The following is a 20,102-nucleotide window of genomic DNA, read 5'->3' as shown; positions in this document are numbered from 1 at the left end:
TGCACATGACGGTGAATGATCGGGAAGCGCTCTGTGCTGAGTGGCTTTCTGTTCATTCACAAACTGAAGCCTAGTAATTACAGTTTACTATGCTTCAGTTAGGAATGAACCCAAGCACCATCTGTACACATCCCTCACTGTATTCATTCAGAAAAGAAAATTAAATATTTACTGGCCCCTTCCCCCCTCTCTCCATCTCCATTCTGAAACCTCCCCTACAGCAGCCGGTGGGAGAGGAGAGGAGGGAAGTTGGAAGCACTGCAGGGGGGAGACGGGGGGCCCCAGGAAGACAAGTTTATTTACTCACTTTAATACCGGGCACTTTTACCCCCCTTCCTGCCCAGGCCAATTTTCAGCTTTCAGCGCTGTCACACTTTGAATGACAATTACGTGGTCATGTAACACTGTACACATGTGACATTTGTATCATTTTTACCACACAAATAGAGCTTTATTTTGGTGGTATTTAATCACCACGGGGGGGGGGGGGGTTATTTTTTGCTAAATAAATGCAAATATTTGAAAAAAAAAAACGCATTTCTATATAAGATTTAAATATATAAAGTTTTGAAAACAAATAATCTTGCTTCATAAATTTAGGCCAAAATTTATTCTCCTACATTTCTTTAGTGAAAATTCCCCAAATCAGTGAATATTATTTATTCTGTAGGAAAGTTATAGAGTCCACAAACTATGGGATATATATATCTGATAATCGATCAATCCTGATGTACTGACGGCTGATCTCATTTCTTGAGACCTGAAAATGTCAGGACAGAACAAATCCCCCCCAAATCCCCCCTTTATAGGAAAGTAGACAGTCTGAGATATGTTAGTAGTAAGTGGTGAGTTTTTGAAGATGTAATTTTTTGACACAATTATTGGGAAAATGAAGAAATGTAAAAAAAAAAAAAAATTCATATATTTTTTTTCTTTTTTTACATCCTGTCACCAGTGCTGTACATCGTTATTATATACAGTAACTGGTATGGCGGTGATCAGGGACACTGACTGGTGACAGTATGTTGAAAAAAAAAAGAAGTAATAATAATAATTTAAATTTCTTTTATTTTTTTATTACATTTTGTTTCTTTTTTTTACAATTGTTTTTTTTAACACAATGTGACCAGGGCAATACAGTGTTACCCAAGTTTTTTTTTTTTTTTACACATTATGATTGCTTATGCCAATCAATTTAATTGGTAAAAGCAACCACTTTTACTGAATGAAAAGAGAAGGCCTTCAAAAAATACAAGGTTGAGGGATCATCATCAGCATTCAGACTTTAAAAGGAATGCAACAAGAAATGTGAGGGTGCAATTAGGGCGGCTAAGATAGAACACGAAAGACGCATAGTGGAGAAGAGCAAAAAAAATCCCAAGAAATTCTTTAACCACTTCAGCCCCGGAAGGATTTTCCCCGTTCCTGACCAGAGCACTTTTTGCGATTCGGCACTGCGTTGTTTTAGCTGACAATTGCGCGGTCATGTGATGTATCAAAACAAAATTGATGTCCTTTTTTTCCCCACAAATAGAGCTTTCTTTTGGTGGTATTTGATCACCTCTACGGTTTTTATTTTTTGCGCTATAAACAAAAAAAGACCGACAATTTTGAAAAAAAAGCAATATTTTTTACTTTTTGCTATAATAAATATCCCCAAAAAAATAAATTTTTTTCCTCAGTTTAGGCCGATACGTATTCTTCTACATATTTTTGGTAAATAAAATCACAATAAGCGTATATTGATTGGTTTGCGCAAAAGTTATAGAGTCTACAAAATAGGGGATAGTTTTATGGCATTTTTATTATCATTTTTTTTTTTTTAGTAATGGCGGCGATCTGTGATCATTATCGTGACTGCAACATTGCAGCAGACACATCGGACACTTTTGACACTATTTTGGGACCATTGTCATTTATACAGCAATCAGTGCTATAAAAATGCACTAATTACTGTGACACTGACAGGAAAGGGGGTTAACCACTAGGGGGGTGATCAAGGGGTTAAGTGTGTCCTTGGGAGTGATTCTAACTGTGGGGGGAGGGGATACCCAGGACATGACAGAGATCACTGCTCCCGATGACTGGGAGCAGTAGATCTCTGTCATGTTGCTAGGCAGAACAGGGAACTGCCTTGTTTACAAAGGCATCTCCTGGTTCTGCCGCACCGTGACACGATCGTGGGACACCGGCAGACATCGTGTCCACAGGACCCACGGGAATGGTCACGCAGTACGCGGCAGGCGCGCCCACTAGCCCGCAAATTAAAGGGAACGTACCTGTACGCCCATTTGCCCACTGCTGCCATTGTGCCGATGTATATTGGCGTGCGGCGTTCGGCAAGTGGTTAAGTATGTAAACAGTAAAAAAAGGAGGACAGACCATTTTGGCCCCATGAAGAATGAAGAAGGACATCTGGTTACAAAGGATGGGGAGATGGCAGAGGTATTGAATTTATTCTTCTCCTCTTCTTCACGAGTGAATCGGGGGGCTTCAGTAACCAAAACTGCAGTGTTTATCCTCAGGACACATCACAGGAAGCACCTCCATGGTTAATAGAGGATGGAATTAAAATTAGACTTGGGAAACCTAACATTAATAGATCACCAGGACCAGATGGCTTGCATCCGAGGGTACTTAGGGAATTAAGTCAAGTAATTGCCAGACCGTTGTTCCTAATTTTTACAGATAGTCTACTGACTGGAATGGTACCAGCTGATTGGAGAAAAGCCAATATAGCACCAATATTTAAAAAGGGCCCAAAATACATCCCTGGGAATTACAGACCAGTTAGCCTAACATCAATAGTATGTAAACTCTTGGAGGGGATGATAAGGGACTATATACAAGATTTTAGTAATGAGAACGGTATCATTAGCAGTAATCAGCATGGATTCATGAAGAATCGTTCTTGCCAAACCAATCTATTAACCTTCTATGAGGAGGTGAGTTGCCATCTAGATAAAGGAAGGCCCGTAGACGTGGTGTATCTGGATTTTGCAAAAGCATTTTACACAGTTCCCCATAAACGTTTACTGTACAAAGTAAGGTGCGTTGGCATGGACCATAGGGTGAGTACATGGATTGAAAACTGGCTACAAGGGCGAGTTCAGAGGGTGGTGATAAATGGGGAGTACTCAGAATGGTCAGGGGTGGGTAGTGGGGTCCCCCAGGGTTCTGTGCTGGGACCAATCCTATTTAATTTGTTCATAAACGACCTGGAAGATGGGATAAACAATTAAATCTCTGTATTTGCAGACGATACTAAGCTAAGCAGGGCAATAACTTCTCTGCAGGATGTGGAAACCTTTCAAAAAGACCTGAACAAATTAATGGGGTGGGCGACTACATGGCAAATGAGGTTCAATGTAGAAAAATGTAAAATAATGGATTTGGGTGGCAAAAATCTGAATGGAATCTATAGACTGGGGGGAGAACCTCTGGGGGGATCTAGGATGGAAAAGGACCTGGGGGTCCTAGTAGATGATAGGCTCAGCAATGACATGCAATGCCAAGCTGCTGCTAACAAAGCAAACAGAATATTGGCATTAAAAAGGGGGATCAACTCCAGAGATAAAACGATAATTCTCCCGCTCTACAAGACTCTGGTCCGGCCGCACCTGGAGTATGCTGTCCAGTTCTGGGCACCAGTCCTCAGGAGGGACGTACTGGAAATGGAGCGAGTACAAAGAAGGGCAACAAAGCTAATAAAGGGTCTGGAGGATCTTAGTTATGAGGAAAGGTTGTGAGCTCTGAACTTATTCTCTCTGGAGAAGAGACGCTTGAGAGGGGATATGATTTCAATTTACAAATACTGTACTGGTGACCCCACAATATATAAATACCGTACTGGTGACCCCACAATTGGGATAAAACTTTTTCGCAGAAGAGAGTTTAATAAGACTCGGGGCCACTCATTACAATTAGAAGAAAAGAGGTTTAACCTTAAACTACGTAGAGGGTTCTTTACTGTAAGAGCGGCAAGAATGTGGAATTCCCTTCCACAGGCGGTGGTCTCAGCGGGGAGCATTGATAGTTTAAAAAAACTATTAGATAATCACCTGAATGACCACAATATACAGAGATATACAATGTAATACTGACATATAATCACACACATAGGTTGGACTTGATGGACTTGTGTCTGTTTTCAACCTCACCTATTATGTAAACTGGTCCATTCAGTGTCCTTTGTTGTTGTCATGAAGCTTGGAATATTGAAGTATTTCTCCTTTGATTCTATTACACAGTGGGGGATCTTCTGCCCTGTCTTAAGACTAACCCCCTCCAGACGGCTCCATGGTCTGGAAGGAATGTATTGTTCTGTGTTTGATCGTTTGTTTATGTACTCTAACCACTTCAGCCCCGGAAGGATTTACCCCCTTCCTGACCAGAGCGTTATTTGCGATTCGGCACTGCGTCGCTTTAACTGACAATTGCGCGGTCGTGCGACATGGCTCCCAAACAAAATTGACGTCCTTTTTTTCCCACACATAGAGTTCTTTTGGTGGTATTTGATCGCCTCTGCGATTTTTATTTTTTGCGCTATAAACAAAATAAGAGCGACAATTTTGAAAAAAAACGCAATATTTTTTACATTTTGCTATAATAAATATCCCCCAAAAATATATAAAAAAAACATTTTTTTTCTTCAGTTTAGGCCGATCGTATTCTTCTACATATTTTTGGTAAAAAAAAATCGCAATAAGCGTTTATTAATTGGTTTGCGCAAACGTTATAGTGTTTACTAAATAGGGGATAGTTTTATGGCATTTTTATTAATAATTTTTTTTTTTACTAGTAATGGCGGCGATCAGCGATTTTTATTGTGACTGCGACGTTATGGCGGACATGTCGGACATTTTTGACACATTTTTGGGACCATTGTCATTTATACAGCTATCAGTGCGATTAAAAATGCACTGATTACTGTGTAAATGACACTGGCAGTGAAGGGGTTAACCACTAGGGGGCGGGGAGGGGTTAAGTGTGTCCTAGGGAGTGATTACTAACTGTAGGGGGATGGGCTGTGTGGCTGACGTCACTGATCTCTGCTCCGATGACAGGGAGCAGAGATCGAGTGACACTTGTCACTAGGCAGAACGGGGAGATGCTGTTTACAACGGCATCTCCCCGTTCATCCGCTCCGTGAGGCGATCGCGGGTCTCCCCGCGGCGATCGAGTCCGCGGGACCCGCGACCCGACTCACGGAGCTCCCGGCCGGCGCACGCACGGGCACGGCGGGAAATTCAAATGGACGTACAGGTACGCCCATTTGCCCAGCCGTGCCGCTCTGCCGACGTACATCGGCGTGCGCCGGTCGGCAAGCGGTTAATTACCCCCTGGGGCTTCTCTGTGTCATTACACATATCAGTGCTCCTATTCAAGCTATCGGACCAATCCCTGATGACCCTGTTTCAAGTCCTCATTTGCATGGCCAAGAGGACCTGAGTGAGGACTAGTGTACTTTACAATTGACCAATAGGAAAGTGGTTGTTGGGGGCGGGGTGTTAAAACTGCTTTGTATAAAATTGTGTTGTGTGCATCCAATAAAAGTGAGATTCCTGGTTGAACTTACATACAGTCTGCCTGGTGTTTGTTCTGAGCTACACAACTGGATTAGAACGGCACATAGCTGTAGTTCTAGTCCCGGAGCATCGGATGACCGAACCATCAGACGTTGCGATCGGCAATCTGGTTCAATAGCCGCAGAGGAGTGTTGGGAGAGTGGAAACGAGCGAGCAGTTGTGATTAGCTGTGATTGGTCAAAGCTAATCACATGGTACATGTTTGCTGTTATTGACCCTGTCTGTACCATGTGATCACTGTCACCAATCACAGCTATGACATCCTCCTACCCGGCCATTGTACTATAGGCTGGGTGGGAAGGTGTTAAAAGGTAGAACACTTACATGATTAAAATGCATATGTGCCAAATCAATATACAAACAGCCCCCAGGGGACAGGTGGGACGCTTTATAGTATCAATGTACGTGATGACGTCACGAGAGTTGGCTCCACCGACGCGTTTTGTCACATCTGACGTTACTAGATGAAATTTCAGAGAGAGCAGATAAAAATCTGTCCCTCAAGGATAATTGGGATTTTTAAGGATGCATGTGTCTGCCATAAGGCAAGCACAACCACAAAAGGTAATACAAAAAATATCATTTATTACAAAATATACAGTTTAAAACAGTATTAGTCATAAAACCAATGACCAAAATTAATACTCATTTTCAAAGAGCTTGAACAGATGCTTGTATATATTGGGTATCCGACGCGTTTCACAGTCTAGATTGCTGCTTCCTCAGGGCTGTTCCCCATGCATCTGCATAGTCCAAGTTACAGAGAAATATGACATTAGTATCAAAAAATATACATCATTATTTTACAAAGAGTACAACAGTGTTTTCATTATGGTGCTCACCCAAATATTCTGACATTAATCATATCACAACATTGGCGAGAGCGGACATCTGTGACAAACAGGCGATGTCAGAATCATCTATATGGTCTTGTGAATGTTGAACCATATGTATAAGTTAGAAGAATCTAAAAATGCAAAAGTATATATCTATTAAGATGCAATAGCATCCTAGGTTAACACACACACACACATATATATATATATATATACTGGTTCTCCAGTACTTATAGGCCACAACATACTGGGTAATTACTTTTACCGCCATCCTTTCGGCTTCTCTTTTGTCTTTGGTATATTGAATGTAACTCCTTTTTTTTGCATGTTTATATTGTTCCTTTGAGTGCAGCATTTGGCTCCTTGTTTGGGAATGCTTAGTGGTTTGGAGGGTGGGATACTAATTGGCTTTTCTTTGTTCCTTTCATTGCTCACATATGTTTTGCATTTGCACCTATATATACATAGCCAATTTGTGTAATCAGGTAGCTGTTTAATCAGCGATCCCCTTGAAAACCAAACCCTATCCTCTTTGTCCCCCCCCCCTCCCTCTTTCCTCTTTTTTTTCTTGCTCAATGTTTTTATACATGGTCCGTTTAAGCAATGAGGTATTTTTCTTCCATCTTTAGCCCTACTTTAGACTTTAGAGGGTACTCAATTGAGCTAACCCTCTACCTGTGAGATATTTACACAATTTATGACGCTGCTGCACTCGCTCTCGCCAATGTCAGAAAATTTGGGTGAGCACCGTAATGAAAACACCGCTGTACTCTTTGTTAAATAATTAGGTATATTTTTTTATACCAATGTCATATTCCTCTGTAAGAGCCCTTTCTCACTGGGGCGGTTTGCAGGCATTATTGCGCTAAAAATACCGCCTGCAAACCGACCCAAAATAGCCTCTACTGTTTGTTCAGTGTGAAAGCCGGAGGGCTTTCACACTGAAGCGGTGCGCTGGCAGGAGAAGAAAAAAACTCCTGCCAGCCGCATTTTTGGAGCGGTGAAGGAGCGGTGTATTCACCGCTCCTTCACCGCTCCTGCCCATTGAAATCAATGGGGAAGCGCGGCTATAGCCACGCTATGCGAGCGGTTTTAACCCTTTTTCGGCCGCCAGCGGGGGTTAAAACTGCACCGCTAGCGACCAAATACCACCGCGAAAACGACGGTAAAGCAGCGCTAAAAATAACGCTGTTTTACCGCCAACGCCCCCACCGCCCCAGTGTGAAAGGGGCCTAACTTGGATTATGTAGATGCATGGGGAACAGCCCTGAAGAAGCAGCCATCTAGGCTGCGAAACGCGTCGGATACCCAACATATACAAGCATCTGTTCAAGCTCTTTGAAAATGAGTATTAGTCTTGGTCATTGGTTTTATGACTAATACTGTTTTAAACTGTATATTTTGTAATAAATGATATTTTTTTGTATTACCTTTTGTGGTTGTGCTTGCCTTATGACAGACATATGCATCCTTAAAAATCCCAATTACCCTTGAGGGACAGATTTTTATCTGCTTTCTCTGAAATTTCTTCTATTTACTCTACATCAGGGATGTGGATGCAATACTCTGTCTCTAGAATCTGTCCAAAAATACTACTATATATATTATATATATATTCACATCTGACGTTGTCTGGACAACACAATGCAGTCATCTTGTATGGAGAATCTTATGTGGGAAGACAATTGAAAGAATTTCTTAGATCACTTTGGGACTGTTGGGATTATTTATTCATTTGGACTCGCTTTTTATTTTATTTGAAAAAAAATATTTTTTCATTTTATTTAGCGCTGTACTGTTGTTTATATATCTATATCAATTTGTGCTGATTGATGGGTCAGCTGCTTTTTATGCCCTCAGAGCACTATTTCTTTTTTTGATTTATTGTTATCCAGAGCAATGAAGTGATGCTAAACAGGTACATATAAAACCGTATAAGAAACTCATAAAGAAATAGTTTCTGAAGGAAAGTAAATTGCCCAATGAAGAACATCCCTCGTGTAAAGAGTTCTACTTCTCCTACTCTCCCCTCTCCAGTCATGGCTTCGTTGCCACCATCCCATGATCTACCCCAGGTAATATATCAATAAAGTCACAGGGGAGATCGCCCAGTCCAGGAGAAATAAGATGAGGGGATCTGCAGCTCAGATGGGAGAGGGACAGTGAACCGAATCAGAGGGCAGTAACCATTTTCTATTCTCAGCTCTCATTGGTTGTCTCTACTGGAAATAATGATTGTTGTAGAAATAAGAATTGTTATAATGAACAGAATCTCTAGAAATGACTTATAGCGGTTTATCTTCTATTTTCAGGGCTCACAGTGCGGCCGTGCCGAGGACAAACGTAAGAAATCAATCATTGGACGTTTAGAGTAATATCTGTCCTATAGATCACAATGGTGGGAGCGGGGGAAGGGAGAGGATAAGGTGTCTGAGGCTGGTCTGCCTTCTGGCACTGATTGCTGAGGTGCTTCCATTGGGGGGAAGTTGCTGATTTTGCACCAAAATTGCCAATTTATCTTTTACAGAGAATTCCTACAAAGCAAAATTGGTTAAAGTGTCGAGCCAAAAACTTTTTCTAATTTTGGATGGAGTGGGGCAAGGATTAGGATTTAACTGCAATCTGGGGTTCCATGAGAGAGATTTTCCCTCATCCCCCTGTCCGTCATTCCTAGTTTTAATGCTAATAGGGAGATATAACCCCTCCAACGAGTTCTGCCATAAGATGGAGATACATTACCTCTAGTGTGTTCAGGATCAGTCCCGGGATGGAGATATATTACCTCCAGTGTGTTCAGGGTCAGTCCTGGGATGGAGATATATTACCTCCAGTGTGTTCAGGATCAGTCCTGGGATGGAGATATATTACCTCCAGTGTGTTCAGGATCAGTCCTATGATGGAGATATATTACCTCCAGTGTGTTCAGGATCAGTCCTGGGATGGCGATATATTACCTCCAGTGTGTTCAGGATCAGTCCTGGGATGGAGATATATTACCTCCAGTGTGTTCAGGATCAGTCCTATGATGGAGATATATTACCTCCAGTGTGTTCAGGATCAGTCCTGGGATGGAGATATATTACCTCCAGTGTGTTCAGGATCAGTCCTGGGATGGAGATATATTACCTCCAGTGTGTTCAGGATCAGTCCTGGGATGGAGATATATTCCCTCCAGTGTGTTCAGGATCAGTCCTGGGATGGAGATATATTCCCTCCAGTGTGTTCAGGATCAGTCCTGGGATGGAGATATATTACCTCCAATGAATTTCAAATCTGTCTCTGAATCTTCCAACAATTGGATGTTCCTGAGCAGGACCAGCTGGATCCTCCCAGAAGGCCTCTATGTATATATATCATGCTTTTCTTTTCAGTTAGCCCTCCACAATTAGAAGGAACAATGGCTCCACTCTGAGGTCACCAACTCTCATCTTGTCCTGGTGAATGAGTTCACCCAACAAAGTAACACAATCTCTGCCGATAGCTCTCAGGATATTCTTTAAATCATTATGTTCATCGTGATGTAGATGAAAAAATTCCACACAAAAAACTTTCCCTGGGAATATATTTTGCTGTATTACAGCCACATCACATGATGAAGTCCCCTCGTCCTCTCTGGTTCTGATTGAGAATGTCCAGGACAGCCACACTTCTGAGATGTTAAACCTCCTGGTGGAGAATACCAGTGGGAAGGTTGAGGACACGGACTTCTATGTGGAGATAATTCCGGAGATCCAATCTGCTGTTGTCACCTTCACATGTGATATCGGTGAGTCCAATCTTTGGGATTTGCCCATGATTTAGATACAGAGCCTGAAATGAAGCTCACAGCTTCTAGTATGGGCCTAAGAGCTCCATCACGTCCTACCAGCCTATGGCCCTTGTAAGAGAATGTTGTTTGCCATATGCCAAAAAAAGGGGAGCTACCATGAGGCCTGCGCTCTACACATCTTTATCTACTGAATGCTGGAGAGCAATAATGCTAAAAGCTTCAATGTACAGATTCATATGCCAAAAATGTGCTCACTGTACAATGAAGTCATTTCAAGAAAAATTAAAATAACCCCGTGAATGATTAATTATAGATAGGAACATCGGGACTGTATTATGCCGTGTACACACGACCGGACTTTCTCTTCCGTCAGTAAAGTTTTTACACAGTTGTACTTATTGCCATTAAATGTGTGTGGGGGGGGGGGGTTTCCTGTTTTTCTCCAGATATTCCGAGATTCCTCAGAACATTCTCCAGTAACCTCAGAGCGGGTCACAACAGGCTGACAGTGAGGCCTCTGGAAGAATCCCGAAGTGTCAGGGTGGAGAATGTCCCGGAGAGCACATCTGAGATGAATCTGAAAGATTTCTTTGAGAACCCAACACAGGGAGGAGGAAGAGTAGAAGACATTGTGATGTTACCAGAGGAAAGAGCTGCGCTGATCGCGTTTCAGGAGACAGTAGGTGAGTTCACAGAGTGGGTACAGAGAAGACCTTCATATGTTGGAAATGATTGCTGGTTGATGATGCTTATGAAAACATTTAATAGTTTAGAATTGTCCCAAGAGGCACATCAAGGAGACATAGAGCCACTTGTGGTCAACATCAAAGTGTTCAAACAATGCTCCAGTTTGATCATGAGTGAACCAGGCCAGGGAATTGGTTATGAACAGCCTTTATTTTATAGCTATGTTAACTTTTTTTTTATCAGTCAAATGATCTGCTATGTAATATTAATTGTTGACCAACAGATTACAAAAACCTTTTGGTTTTGTTCAGTTCATAAACTTGTAGGTTGGGTGCAGCATGGTGTGGTGGCAATAACACACATAGTCCTAGTGCAATGAAAGAGTAGGAAGACAACCCAACCAGGAATATTCAGGGATTCCAACAGTGTTTATGCTGCATTCACAACTGAGCATTTAGTTTACAGGCAGTCACACGTTTTTACCTCGATTTTGCCGTGTTTTCTGCCACGTTTTTGCCATGTTTTGCCGCAATTTTGCACAGGTCAAATGGTCACCAATGTAAAAAGCAGAAAAAGGCCTGTAATCTGCCCAAAAGAAGCTCATGTACTTTTCTGAGCTTCAGGCGTTTTGCTTCAGGCTACAAAATGCTCAGATGTGAACAGGGGCCATTTCAATTAATGGGATTTTGCTTGTTGGGTGTTTTTCTTGCATTCCTTTCTGGCATTTTACTAGCGTTTTACAAGCTGAAAATGCTCAGGTGTGAATGCAGCCTTAAAGACCAGGTATCAGCTGAACTGACAGCGCCTGTTAGAAGGGAAAGAATGCGGCCTCGCCATCACCTGCACAACCAGGAGGCTGTCCAGAGAAGTAGCAATCCCTATGCTTTCCCTCCTCATTGGGAACCTTTCCCTGTTGCTAGCTCTTTCCCTAACAAATGAGTACCTGTCCCTACTCTACCCACTCGCCTATGTACACCAAGCCTGGACCTTAAATAGGCTCTGCCTGACTCAATATGGCGGCTAGAGTGACATGGGGTGGCATCATCTAGTCGGATAGCTTCCCCGGTGACCCAGGAAACCATAGAGGAACCTCTTTTTGACTTCCTCTGCAACTGCAATGCCACTGCGGACGAAAACCACCTACAGAGGAGAAAGTAGACTGCACCTGCCTACACTCCCCTCTTCTTTAACAGATGCTGTTCTCGGCAGTGCAGTAACATGGAAGCAACAATAATAACAGTGATAAAAGCACAAGCAAAGGAAGATTAGGACTGAACAGTAAACAATTTCAAACAACATAGTCAGAATATCTTGCAGGGAGCTGCCCAGAGTTAGACTGCAAAAGGTGCCGACCCTCTCGATTCTCTGTAGAGTCACTTAACAAAGGGGCATCTGCAGAGAGTGATTCAGAAGCTTCAGATGGTAAGGGACCAAATGTGTCTTCTACCTTCTCTTCTCCTGGCACCAAGGTCAAATCCTTGGATAAGGCAGTACAGTCTGTAGTACTTGATGGGGTGGATAAACCATCCGGGGTCTGGACACCCAAATTGTCAATCTCTGAGTTAGGAAAGGTTGGCGGCTCGACTATGAGGGACAGCAGGAACCAGTCAGTTGGGGTTTCATACACATTGGGGGAAGATCCGCGGCGTCAAACACCTCCCAGTCATCGGTAGTGTAACGAAACGTCCCACACTCCGCTTGAGTGCTTTTGTCATATATCGCTTCCTCCAGTCTGAATACTAGTTTTGGTTGCTCAACATGAATTGTTTATTGAAACACAGGTACACAGAGATATATTTAAACTTCTCATCAGTAGACTGTCCAATCAGCAGGGAGAGCTGTTGGAGGAATACCCCCCTCCCCTCTCACAGCTAATCTACATAAACATCCCATTATACCCAAGGCAGACAGACACAATAGAACAATGGAATACAGCCACACCCCAAACGACCCAGCAAAAAGTCCCCAACAGTATGAGACAATATATAATATTATATATATATTTATACACACATACATATATACGTACACTAGGGATGAGCTTCGTGTTCGAGTCGAACCCATGTTCGACTCGAACATCGGCTGTTCGGTCGTTCGCCGAATTGCGAACGATATGGGCCGTTCGCGCCAAATTCGTGTGGCGCGATACGGCCCATAATTCACTGCGGCATTGCAGTGCATTGCTTGCTGATGATTGGCCAAGCATGCACTATGACCCGCATGCTTGGCCAATCACAGCGCCGCCTGAACAGAGAGCCGTAATTGGCCAAAGCCAAGGAGGCTTTGGCCAATTATGGCTCAGGGGATTTAGTACACGCCCCACACTATATAAGGCCGCCTGCACGGCGGCCCTGTGCAGTGTGTTCCGGTGTGCTGAGAGATAGAGAGAGAGAGAGACAGTGTCATTTCATTTGAGTTAGATAGATTAGGCAGGACAGTCAGTCAGTTAGCTGCACTTAAAGTGTATTGTGTATATATATGCATCCCAGGTGTTGCATATATATATATATATACACTGTATTCAGTTTAGCTAGATCCGTTCCTGTTATCTTCTAGACTATTTACATTTAGTGCAGTGCGTCCTGCTCACAGTGTTCAGCTAGATCCGTTCCTGTTATATTCCTACTGACAGGCAGGCTTGTCTTGTTACAGTATTTACAGCTACCTGAAGAAAATTACTGGTGTTCTTTTGATCCTATTAGTACCACAGTCAGGCAGCTAGACTATTTACAGTTAGCGCAGTGCGTCCAATTTATTGGTCCGCAGCCCCAAGGTATGATCGGTTCCAGCAACCATCGCCAGCGTCTGTTTTACATGGTGCAGGAATACCTAGGGGCAAGATCAGACTTGGACACCTTTCCCACCGAAAATGCTCTGGGTAGGGATGAGCTTCGTGTTCGAGTCGAACCCATGTTCGACTCGAACATCGGCTGTTCGCCCGTTCGCCGAATTGCGAACGATATGGGCCGTTCGCGCTAAATTCGTGTGGCGCGTCACGGCCCATAATTCACTGCAGCATCGCAGTGCATTGCTGGCTGATGATTGGCCAAGCATGCACTATGACCCGCATGCTTGGCCAATCACAGCGCCGTCAGTAGAGAGAGCTGTAATTGGCCAAAGCCAGGGTGGCTTTGGCCAATTATGGCTCAGGGGATTTAGTACACACCCCACACTATATAAGGCCGCCTGCACGGCGGCCCTGTGTAGTGTGTGTTCCGGTGTGCTGAGAGATAGAGAGAGAGAGAGAGAGAGACAGTGTCATTTGATTTGAGTTAGATAGATTAGGCAGAACAGTCAGTCAGTTAGCTGCACTTACAGTGTATTGTGTATATATATGCATCCCAGGTGTTGCATATATATATATACACTGTATTCAGTTTAGCTAGATCCGTTCCTGTTATCTTCTATCTAGACTATTTACATTTAATGCAGTGCGTCCTGCTCACAGTGTTCAGCTAGATCCGTTCCTGCTATTTACATTTAGTGCAGTGCGTCCTGCTCACAGTGTTCAGCTAGATCCGTTCCTGTTATCTTCTAGACTATTTACATTTAGTGCAGTGCGTCCTGCTCACAGTGTTCAGCTAGATCCGTTCCTGTTATCTTCTAGACTATTTACATTTAGTGCAGTGCGTCCTGCTCACAGTGTTCAGCTAGATCCGTTCCTGCAATTTACATTTAGTGCAGTGCGTCCTGCTCACAGTGTTCAGCTAGATCCGTTCCTGCTATTTACATTTAGTGCAGTGCGTCCTGCTCACAGTGTTCAGCTAGATCCGTTCCTGTTATTTACATTTAGTGCAGTGCGTCCTGCTCACAGTGTTCAGCTAGATCCGTTCCTGCTATTTACATTTAGTGCAGTGCGTCCTGCTCACAGTGTTCAGCTAGATCCGTTCCTGCTATTTACATTTAGTGCAGTGCGTCCTGCTCACAGTGTTCAGCTAGATCCGTTCCTGTTATCTTCTAGACTATTTACATTTAGTGCAGTGCGTCCTGCTCACAGTGTTCAGCTAGATCCGTTCCTGCTATTTACATTTAGTGCAGTGCGTCCTGCTCACAGTGTTCAGCTAGATCCGTTCCTGTTATCTTCTAGACTATTTACATTTAGTGCAGTGCGTCCTGCTCACAGTGTTCAGCTAGATCCGTTCCTGTTATCTTCTAGACTATTTACATTTAGTGCAGTGCGTCCTGCTCACAGTGTTCAGCTAGATCCGTTCCTGTTATCTTCCTACTGACAGGCAGGCTTGTCTGGTTACAGTATATAAAGCTACCTGAAGAAAATTACAGGTGTTCTATTTGATCCTATTAGTACCACGGTCAGGCAGCTAGACTATTTACATTTAGTACAGTGCATCCTGCTCACAGTGTTCAGCTAGATCCGTTCCTGTTATCTTCCTACTGACAGGCAGGCTTGTCTGGTTACAGTATATAAAGCTACCTGAAGAAAATTACAGGTGTTCTATCCCAGCTTAGTGCAGCTACAGGCCATTAGTATGTCTGGAAGGCCAAGAAGGAGAGGCAGACAGTCACAAGCCAATAAGAGAGGGCAAGCAGGCTCTGTGTCTAGTGCTGGTCGTGGAGACGGTGCATCCTCATCAGCACGTGGCCATGGGACACGCTTGGCCTTTTTTTCGGCAGCTGGCCGTGTTGAGCCGCAACATGCGGAAGACTTGGTCGAGTGGATGACCAAGCCGTCCTCATCCTCCTCATCCTCTCTCACCCATGCCCAGGGTGCTTTGTCTGGCAAAGCAGCGGCCTCTTCCCTCGGCTCAATGTCATCAGTGACTCCTTCCCTAGCTCCACCATGTCCTCATGAGGATTCCCTCGAACTGTTTGACCACAGTGTTGGGTACATGCTCCAGGAGGATGCCCAGCGTTTGGAAGGCTCTGATGACGATACTGAGCTCGATGAAGGCAGTAACATGAGCACGGACAGAGGGGGTGCCCAAGAAGGACAGCAATCTGGCAGTCATGCTCCCCCTGCTGCAGCATACTGCCAGGTTTGCTCCAGTGATGAGGAGGGAGGGGATGATGAGGTCACTGACTCAACGTGGGTGCCTGATAGGAGAGAGGAGGAGGAGGAGGAGGAGGAGGCGGCGGCACATCACCAACGAGGCAGGATGCCCTCCAGGGGCCAGCCTAAGGGCAGCACATTGACTGCATCACACCCCAAAGCTCCACATGTGCAGGGCGCTGCAGTCTCTGCGCGTTATTCAAAAAGTTCTTTGGTGTGGGCCTTTTTTGAGACGAGTGCATCAGATCGCACCGCTGCTATTTGCAACATATGTCTCAAGCGTATCTCGCGTGGCCAAAACATCTCCCGCTTGGGTACCACATGCTTGACCAGACATATGTTGACCTGCCATGCAGTTCGTTGGCAAGCGTATCTAAAAGACCCACACCAAAGAACAAAGAGGATCTCTCCTTGCTCCTCATCAGCTGAGATTTCCAACCCCACTAGACCTTCAGTCCTCTCTGAGACCTGCAGTGAGAGGAATGAAGGTGTAGAATTAGGTGTGTCACAGCCAAGTATTTGTGGGCAATCTGCTTTTGGTACACCGACGTCAGATTGTACCAGGCAAATTTCCCTGCCCCAGCTGCTGCACCGCCGAAAGAAGTTTGCTCCCAGCCATCCACATGCCCAGCGGTTGAATGCTAGCTTGGCAAAATTGCTAGCACTTCAACTGCTGCCTTTTCAGTTGGTAGACTCTGCCCCCTTCCGTGAGTTTGTGGAATGTGCGGTTCCTCAGTGGCAGGTACCCAAACGCCACTTTTTCTCACGGAAGGCGATTCCGGCTCTCTACCGGCATGTGGAAGGCAATGTCCATGCCTCGCTGGACAGGGCGGTCAGCGGTAAGGTGCATATTACCGCTGACTCATGGTCCAGCAGGCATGGACAGGGACGTTACCTAAGTTTCACGGCGCATTGGGTGACTCTGCTGGCAGCTGGGAAGGATGCAGGACAAGGTGCAGTAGTGTTGGAGGTTGTTCCGCCACCACGCCTCCAAAATGCTGATTGTGACACACCTCTCTCCTCCACCCCCTCCTCTTCTTCTTCCTCCATGGCCTCTTCCTCGGAACCAGCGGTGCTCCGTAGGCGTTCAAGGGGCTACGCAAGTACGCAGGCCAAAAGATGCCATGCGGTGCTTGAGCTGGTGTGCTTGGGGGACAGGAGCCACACTGGGGCAGAGGTTCTGTCAGCTCTGCAGGGGCAGGTTCAGAGGTGGTTGACGCCACGCCAACTTAAGGCAGGAATGGTGGTTTGCGACAATGGCACCAACCTCCTCTCTGCCCTCCGACAGGGACAAATGACCCATGTGCCCTGTTTGGCTCACGTCCTTAACTTGGTGGTGCAGCGGTTCTTGGGCAGGTACCTGGGCTTACAGGATGTCCTGAGGCAGGCCAGGAAAGTCTGTGTGCATTTCCGCCGGTCATATAATGCCAGTGCTCGGCTGACGGACCTCCAAAAGGAGTTTAACCTGCCCAAGAACCGCCTAATCTGTGACATGCCCACCAGGTGGAACTCAACGTTGGCCATGCTGCAGCGGCTGCACACGCAGCAGAGGGCCATCAATGAGTACCTGTGCGACTATGGCACCAGGACAGGGTCAGGGGAGCTTGGTTTTTTTTCCCCACGCCAGTGGGCCATGATCAGGGATGCATGCACTGTCCTGTCACCATTCGAGGAGGCCACGAGGATGGTGAGCAGTGACAGTGCATGCATCAGTGACACTGTCCCCCTTGTCCACCTGTTGGAGCACACGCTGCGTGGAATAATGGACAGGGCACTTGAGGCAGAACAGAGGCAGGAAGAGGAGGACTTCCTTAGCTCTCAAGGCCCCCTTTATCCAGACAGTGAAGAGGACGAGGAGGAAGAGGAGGAGGAGGAAGATTGTGTCAGTATGGAGGTGGAGCCTGGCACTCAGCATCAGCAGCAGTCTTTAAGGGATCAGTCCCAAGAAACACATGGACTTGTACGTGGCTGGGAGGAGGTGGCTGTGGACCATGTCGTTCTTAGTGACCCAGAGGACTCCGGACCGAATGCCTCAGCAAACCTACGCTGCATGGCCTCCCTGATCCTGCAAAGCCTGCGTAAGGATCCTCGTATTCGTGGTATCAAGGAGAAGGACCAATACTGGCTGGCAACCCTCCTTGATCCACGTTACAAGGGTAAGGTTGCGGACCTTATCTTGCCATCGCAGAGGGAGCAGAGGATGAAACATCTTCGGGAGGCCTTGCAGAAAGGTCTGTGCAACGCGTTCCCAGAGACTGGGAGGTTACAAACTCCTGTTTCTGGACAATGTGTTGCTGAGGCTTCGGTCAGTCAAAGAAGGAGCGGTGGAGAAGGTGGCCGTCTGACCGATGCGTTCAGACAATTTTTTGGTCCGCAGCCCCAAGGTATGATCGGTTCCAGCAACCATCGCCAGCGTCTGTTTTACATGGTGCAGGAATACCTAGGGGCAAGATCAGACTTGGACACCTTTCCCACCGAAAATCCTCTGGGTTACTGGGTCTTGAGGATGGACCACTGGCCAGAGCTTGCACAGTATGCAATTGAGCTACTGGCCTGTCCTGCATCCAGCGTTCTTTCGGAACGCACATTCAGTGCTGCTGGAGGCGTGGTAACCGATCACAGGGTGCGTCTGTCCACCGACTCGGTCGATCGGCTGACCTTCATAAAAATGAATGAGTCTTGGATCACCACCAGCTACCAAGCACCTGATGCTGATGTAACCGAATAATTTTTTTTGAAATCTCAGATCCCTTCAAAGACTGCCTATGCTGATGCTGAGTGACTATCCCTGAGTAATTATCCTCTTCCTCCTCAATCATCATGCTGATAGCTTGTAAGAACATTTTTGGTTCTGGGCGCCACCACCAGTGCCTAAGGCACAATTTTTCAGCCCCTGTTTAACAGGGGCGTGTAATTACAATTTTTGATGCAATACTTTGCAGCAGGGCTCGTTCCTGCGTTCCAACTAGAGTGTCTGTGAGGGGTTGCAGTGTTGTGGCACCAGCACCAGTGCCTAAGGCCCAATTTTTCTGCCCCTGTCTAACAGGGGCGTGTAATTACAATTTTTGATGCAATACTTTGCAGCAGGGCTCGTTCCTGCGTTCCAACTAGAGTGTCTGTGAGGGGTTGCAGTGTTGTGGCACCAGCACCAGTGCCTAAGGCCTAATTTTTCAGCTCCTGTTCAACAGGGGCATGTAATTACAATTCTTGATCTAATATTTCACAGCAGGGCCCTGTGAGGGCTTACAGTGTTGTGGCCACAGCAACACCTAAGGCCCAAATTTCTGCTGAGTATATAGGGCAGGACCCTACTTTCAAACATCTAACTTACAAACGACTCCTACTTGCAAACGGAAGGAGACAACAGGAAGTGAGATGAAATCTACCCCTAGGAAGGGAAATTCTCTCCTGTAAGAGTTAATATGGGAAAACAATTTCTCCTTTCCACTGATGCTTTCCAATCCTTGTTCCACAAAAAAACCCAAATTTTCAAAAAAACATTTTTCATTGGGACAAAAAAGTGAGGTGAAATCTTCTGAAGAGGAGGAAAGACAGCAAAACAAATGTCACAGGGGTGATAACCCTTCCCTATGTTTTCCAAAAAGCTTAGAAAAGATTTTTTGGCTGGAGCTAAACACGTTAAAAATGTTCAAAATTACAAACAGATTCTACTTAACAACAAACCTACAGTCCCTGTCTTGTTTGCACCGCCTGTATACTGCTGTTCAGAGTATATAGGGCCTGGTGGCCCCACACCTTTCCTTATTTTAATTTGGGTGCGGGGTTCCCCTTAATATCCATACAAGACCCAAAGGGCCTGGTAATGGAATGGGGGGTACCCATGCCGTTTGTCTCACTGATTTTCATCCATATTGCCAGGACCCGACATGACATTAAACCCGCAAGCAGTTTTAAATGAGATTTTTTCCTTTAAAAATGACATTTGGTGCAGGGACTGTTCTAAACATGGGAAACACGCGTCACTTTACAGGCATACTATAGACACCCCCCAGGTACGATATTTAAAGGAATATTTCACTTTTTTTTTTTTTTTACTTTAAGCATCATTAAAATCACTGCTCCCGAAAAAACGGCCGTTTTTAAAAGTTTTTTTTGCATTGATACATGTCCCCTGGGGTAGGACCCGGGTCCCCAAACCCTTTTTAGGACAATACCATGCAAATTAGCCTTTAAAATGAGCACTTTTGATTTCG

At 45.0% G+C, this 20,102-nt stretch overlaps 1 protein-coding gene across 1 annotated transcript in view; it reads left to right on the top strand.

The window, feature by feature from the left end:
* LOC141147316 (protein mono-ADP-ribosyltransferase PARP14-like) overlaps positions 1-20,102 on the top strand; it is a 108,075-nt gene that overhangs the window by 42,167 nt on the left and 45,806 nt on the right. The window contains exons 3-5 of the mRNA XM_073634533.1: positions 8,737-8,767; positions 10,005-10,190; positions 10,640-10,876. Coding sequence (XP_073490634.1) covers positions 8,737-8,767; positions 10,005-10,190; positions 10,640-10,876 — 454 coding nt within the window. The remainder of the gene's footprint in view (positions 1-8,736; positions 8,768-10,004; positions 10,191-10,639; positions 10,877-20,102) is intronic.

This window comes from Aquarana catesbeiana, linkage group LG06, assembly GCF_042186555.1.
Source record: "Aquarana catesbeiana isolate 2022-GZ linkage group LG06, ASM4218655v1, whole genome shotgun sequence".
NCBI classification, from domain to species: Eukaryota; Metazoa; Chordata; class Amphibia; order Anura; family Ranidae; genus Aquarana; species Aquarana catesbeiana.
Note: the sequence above shows the minus strand (reverse complement) of the source record. Positions and strands in the feature narration are given on the sequence as shown.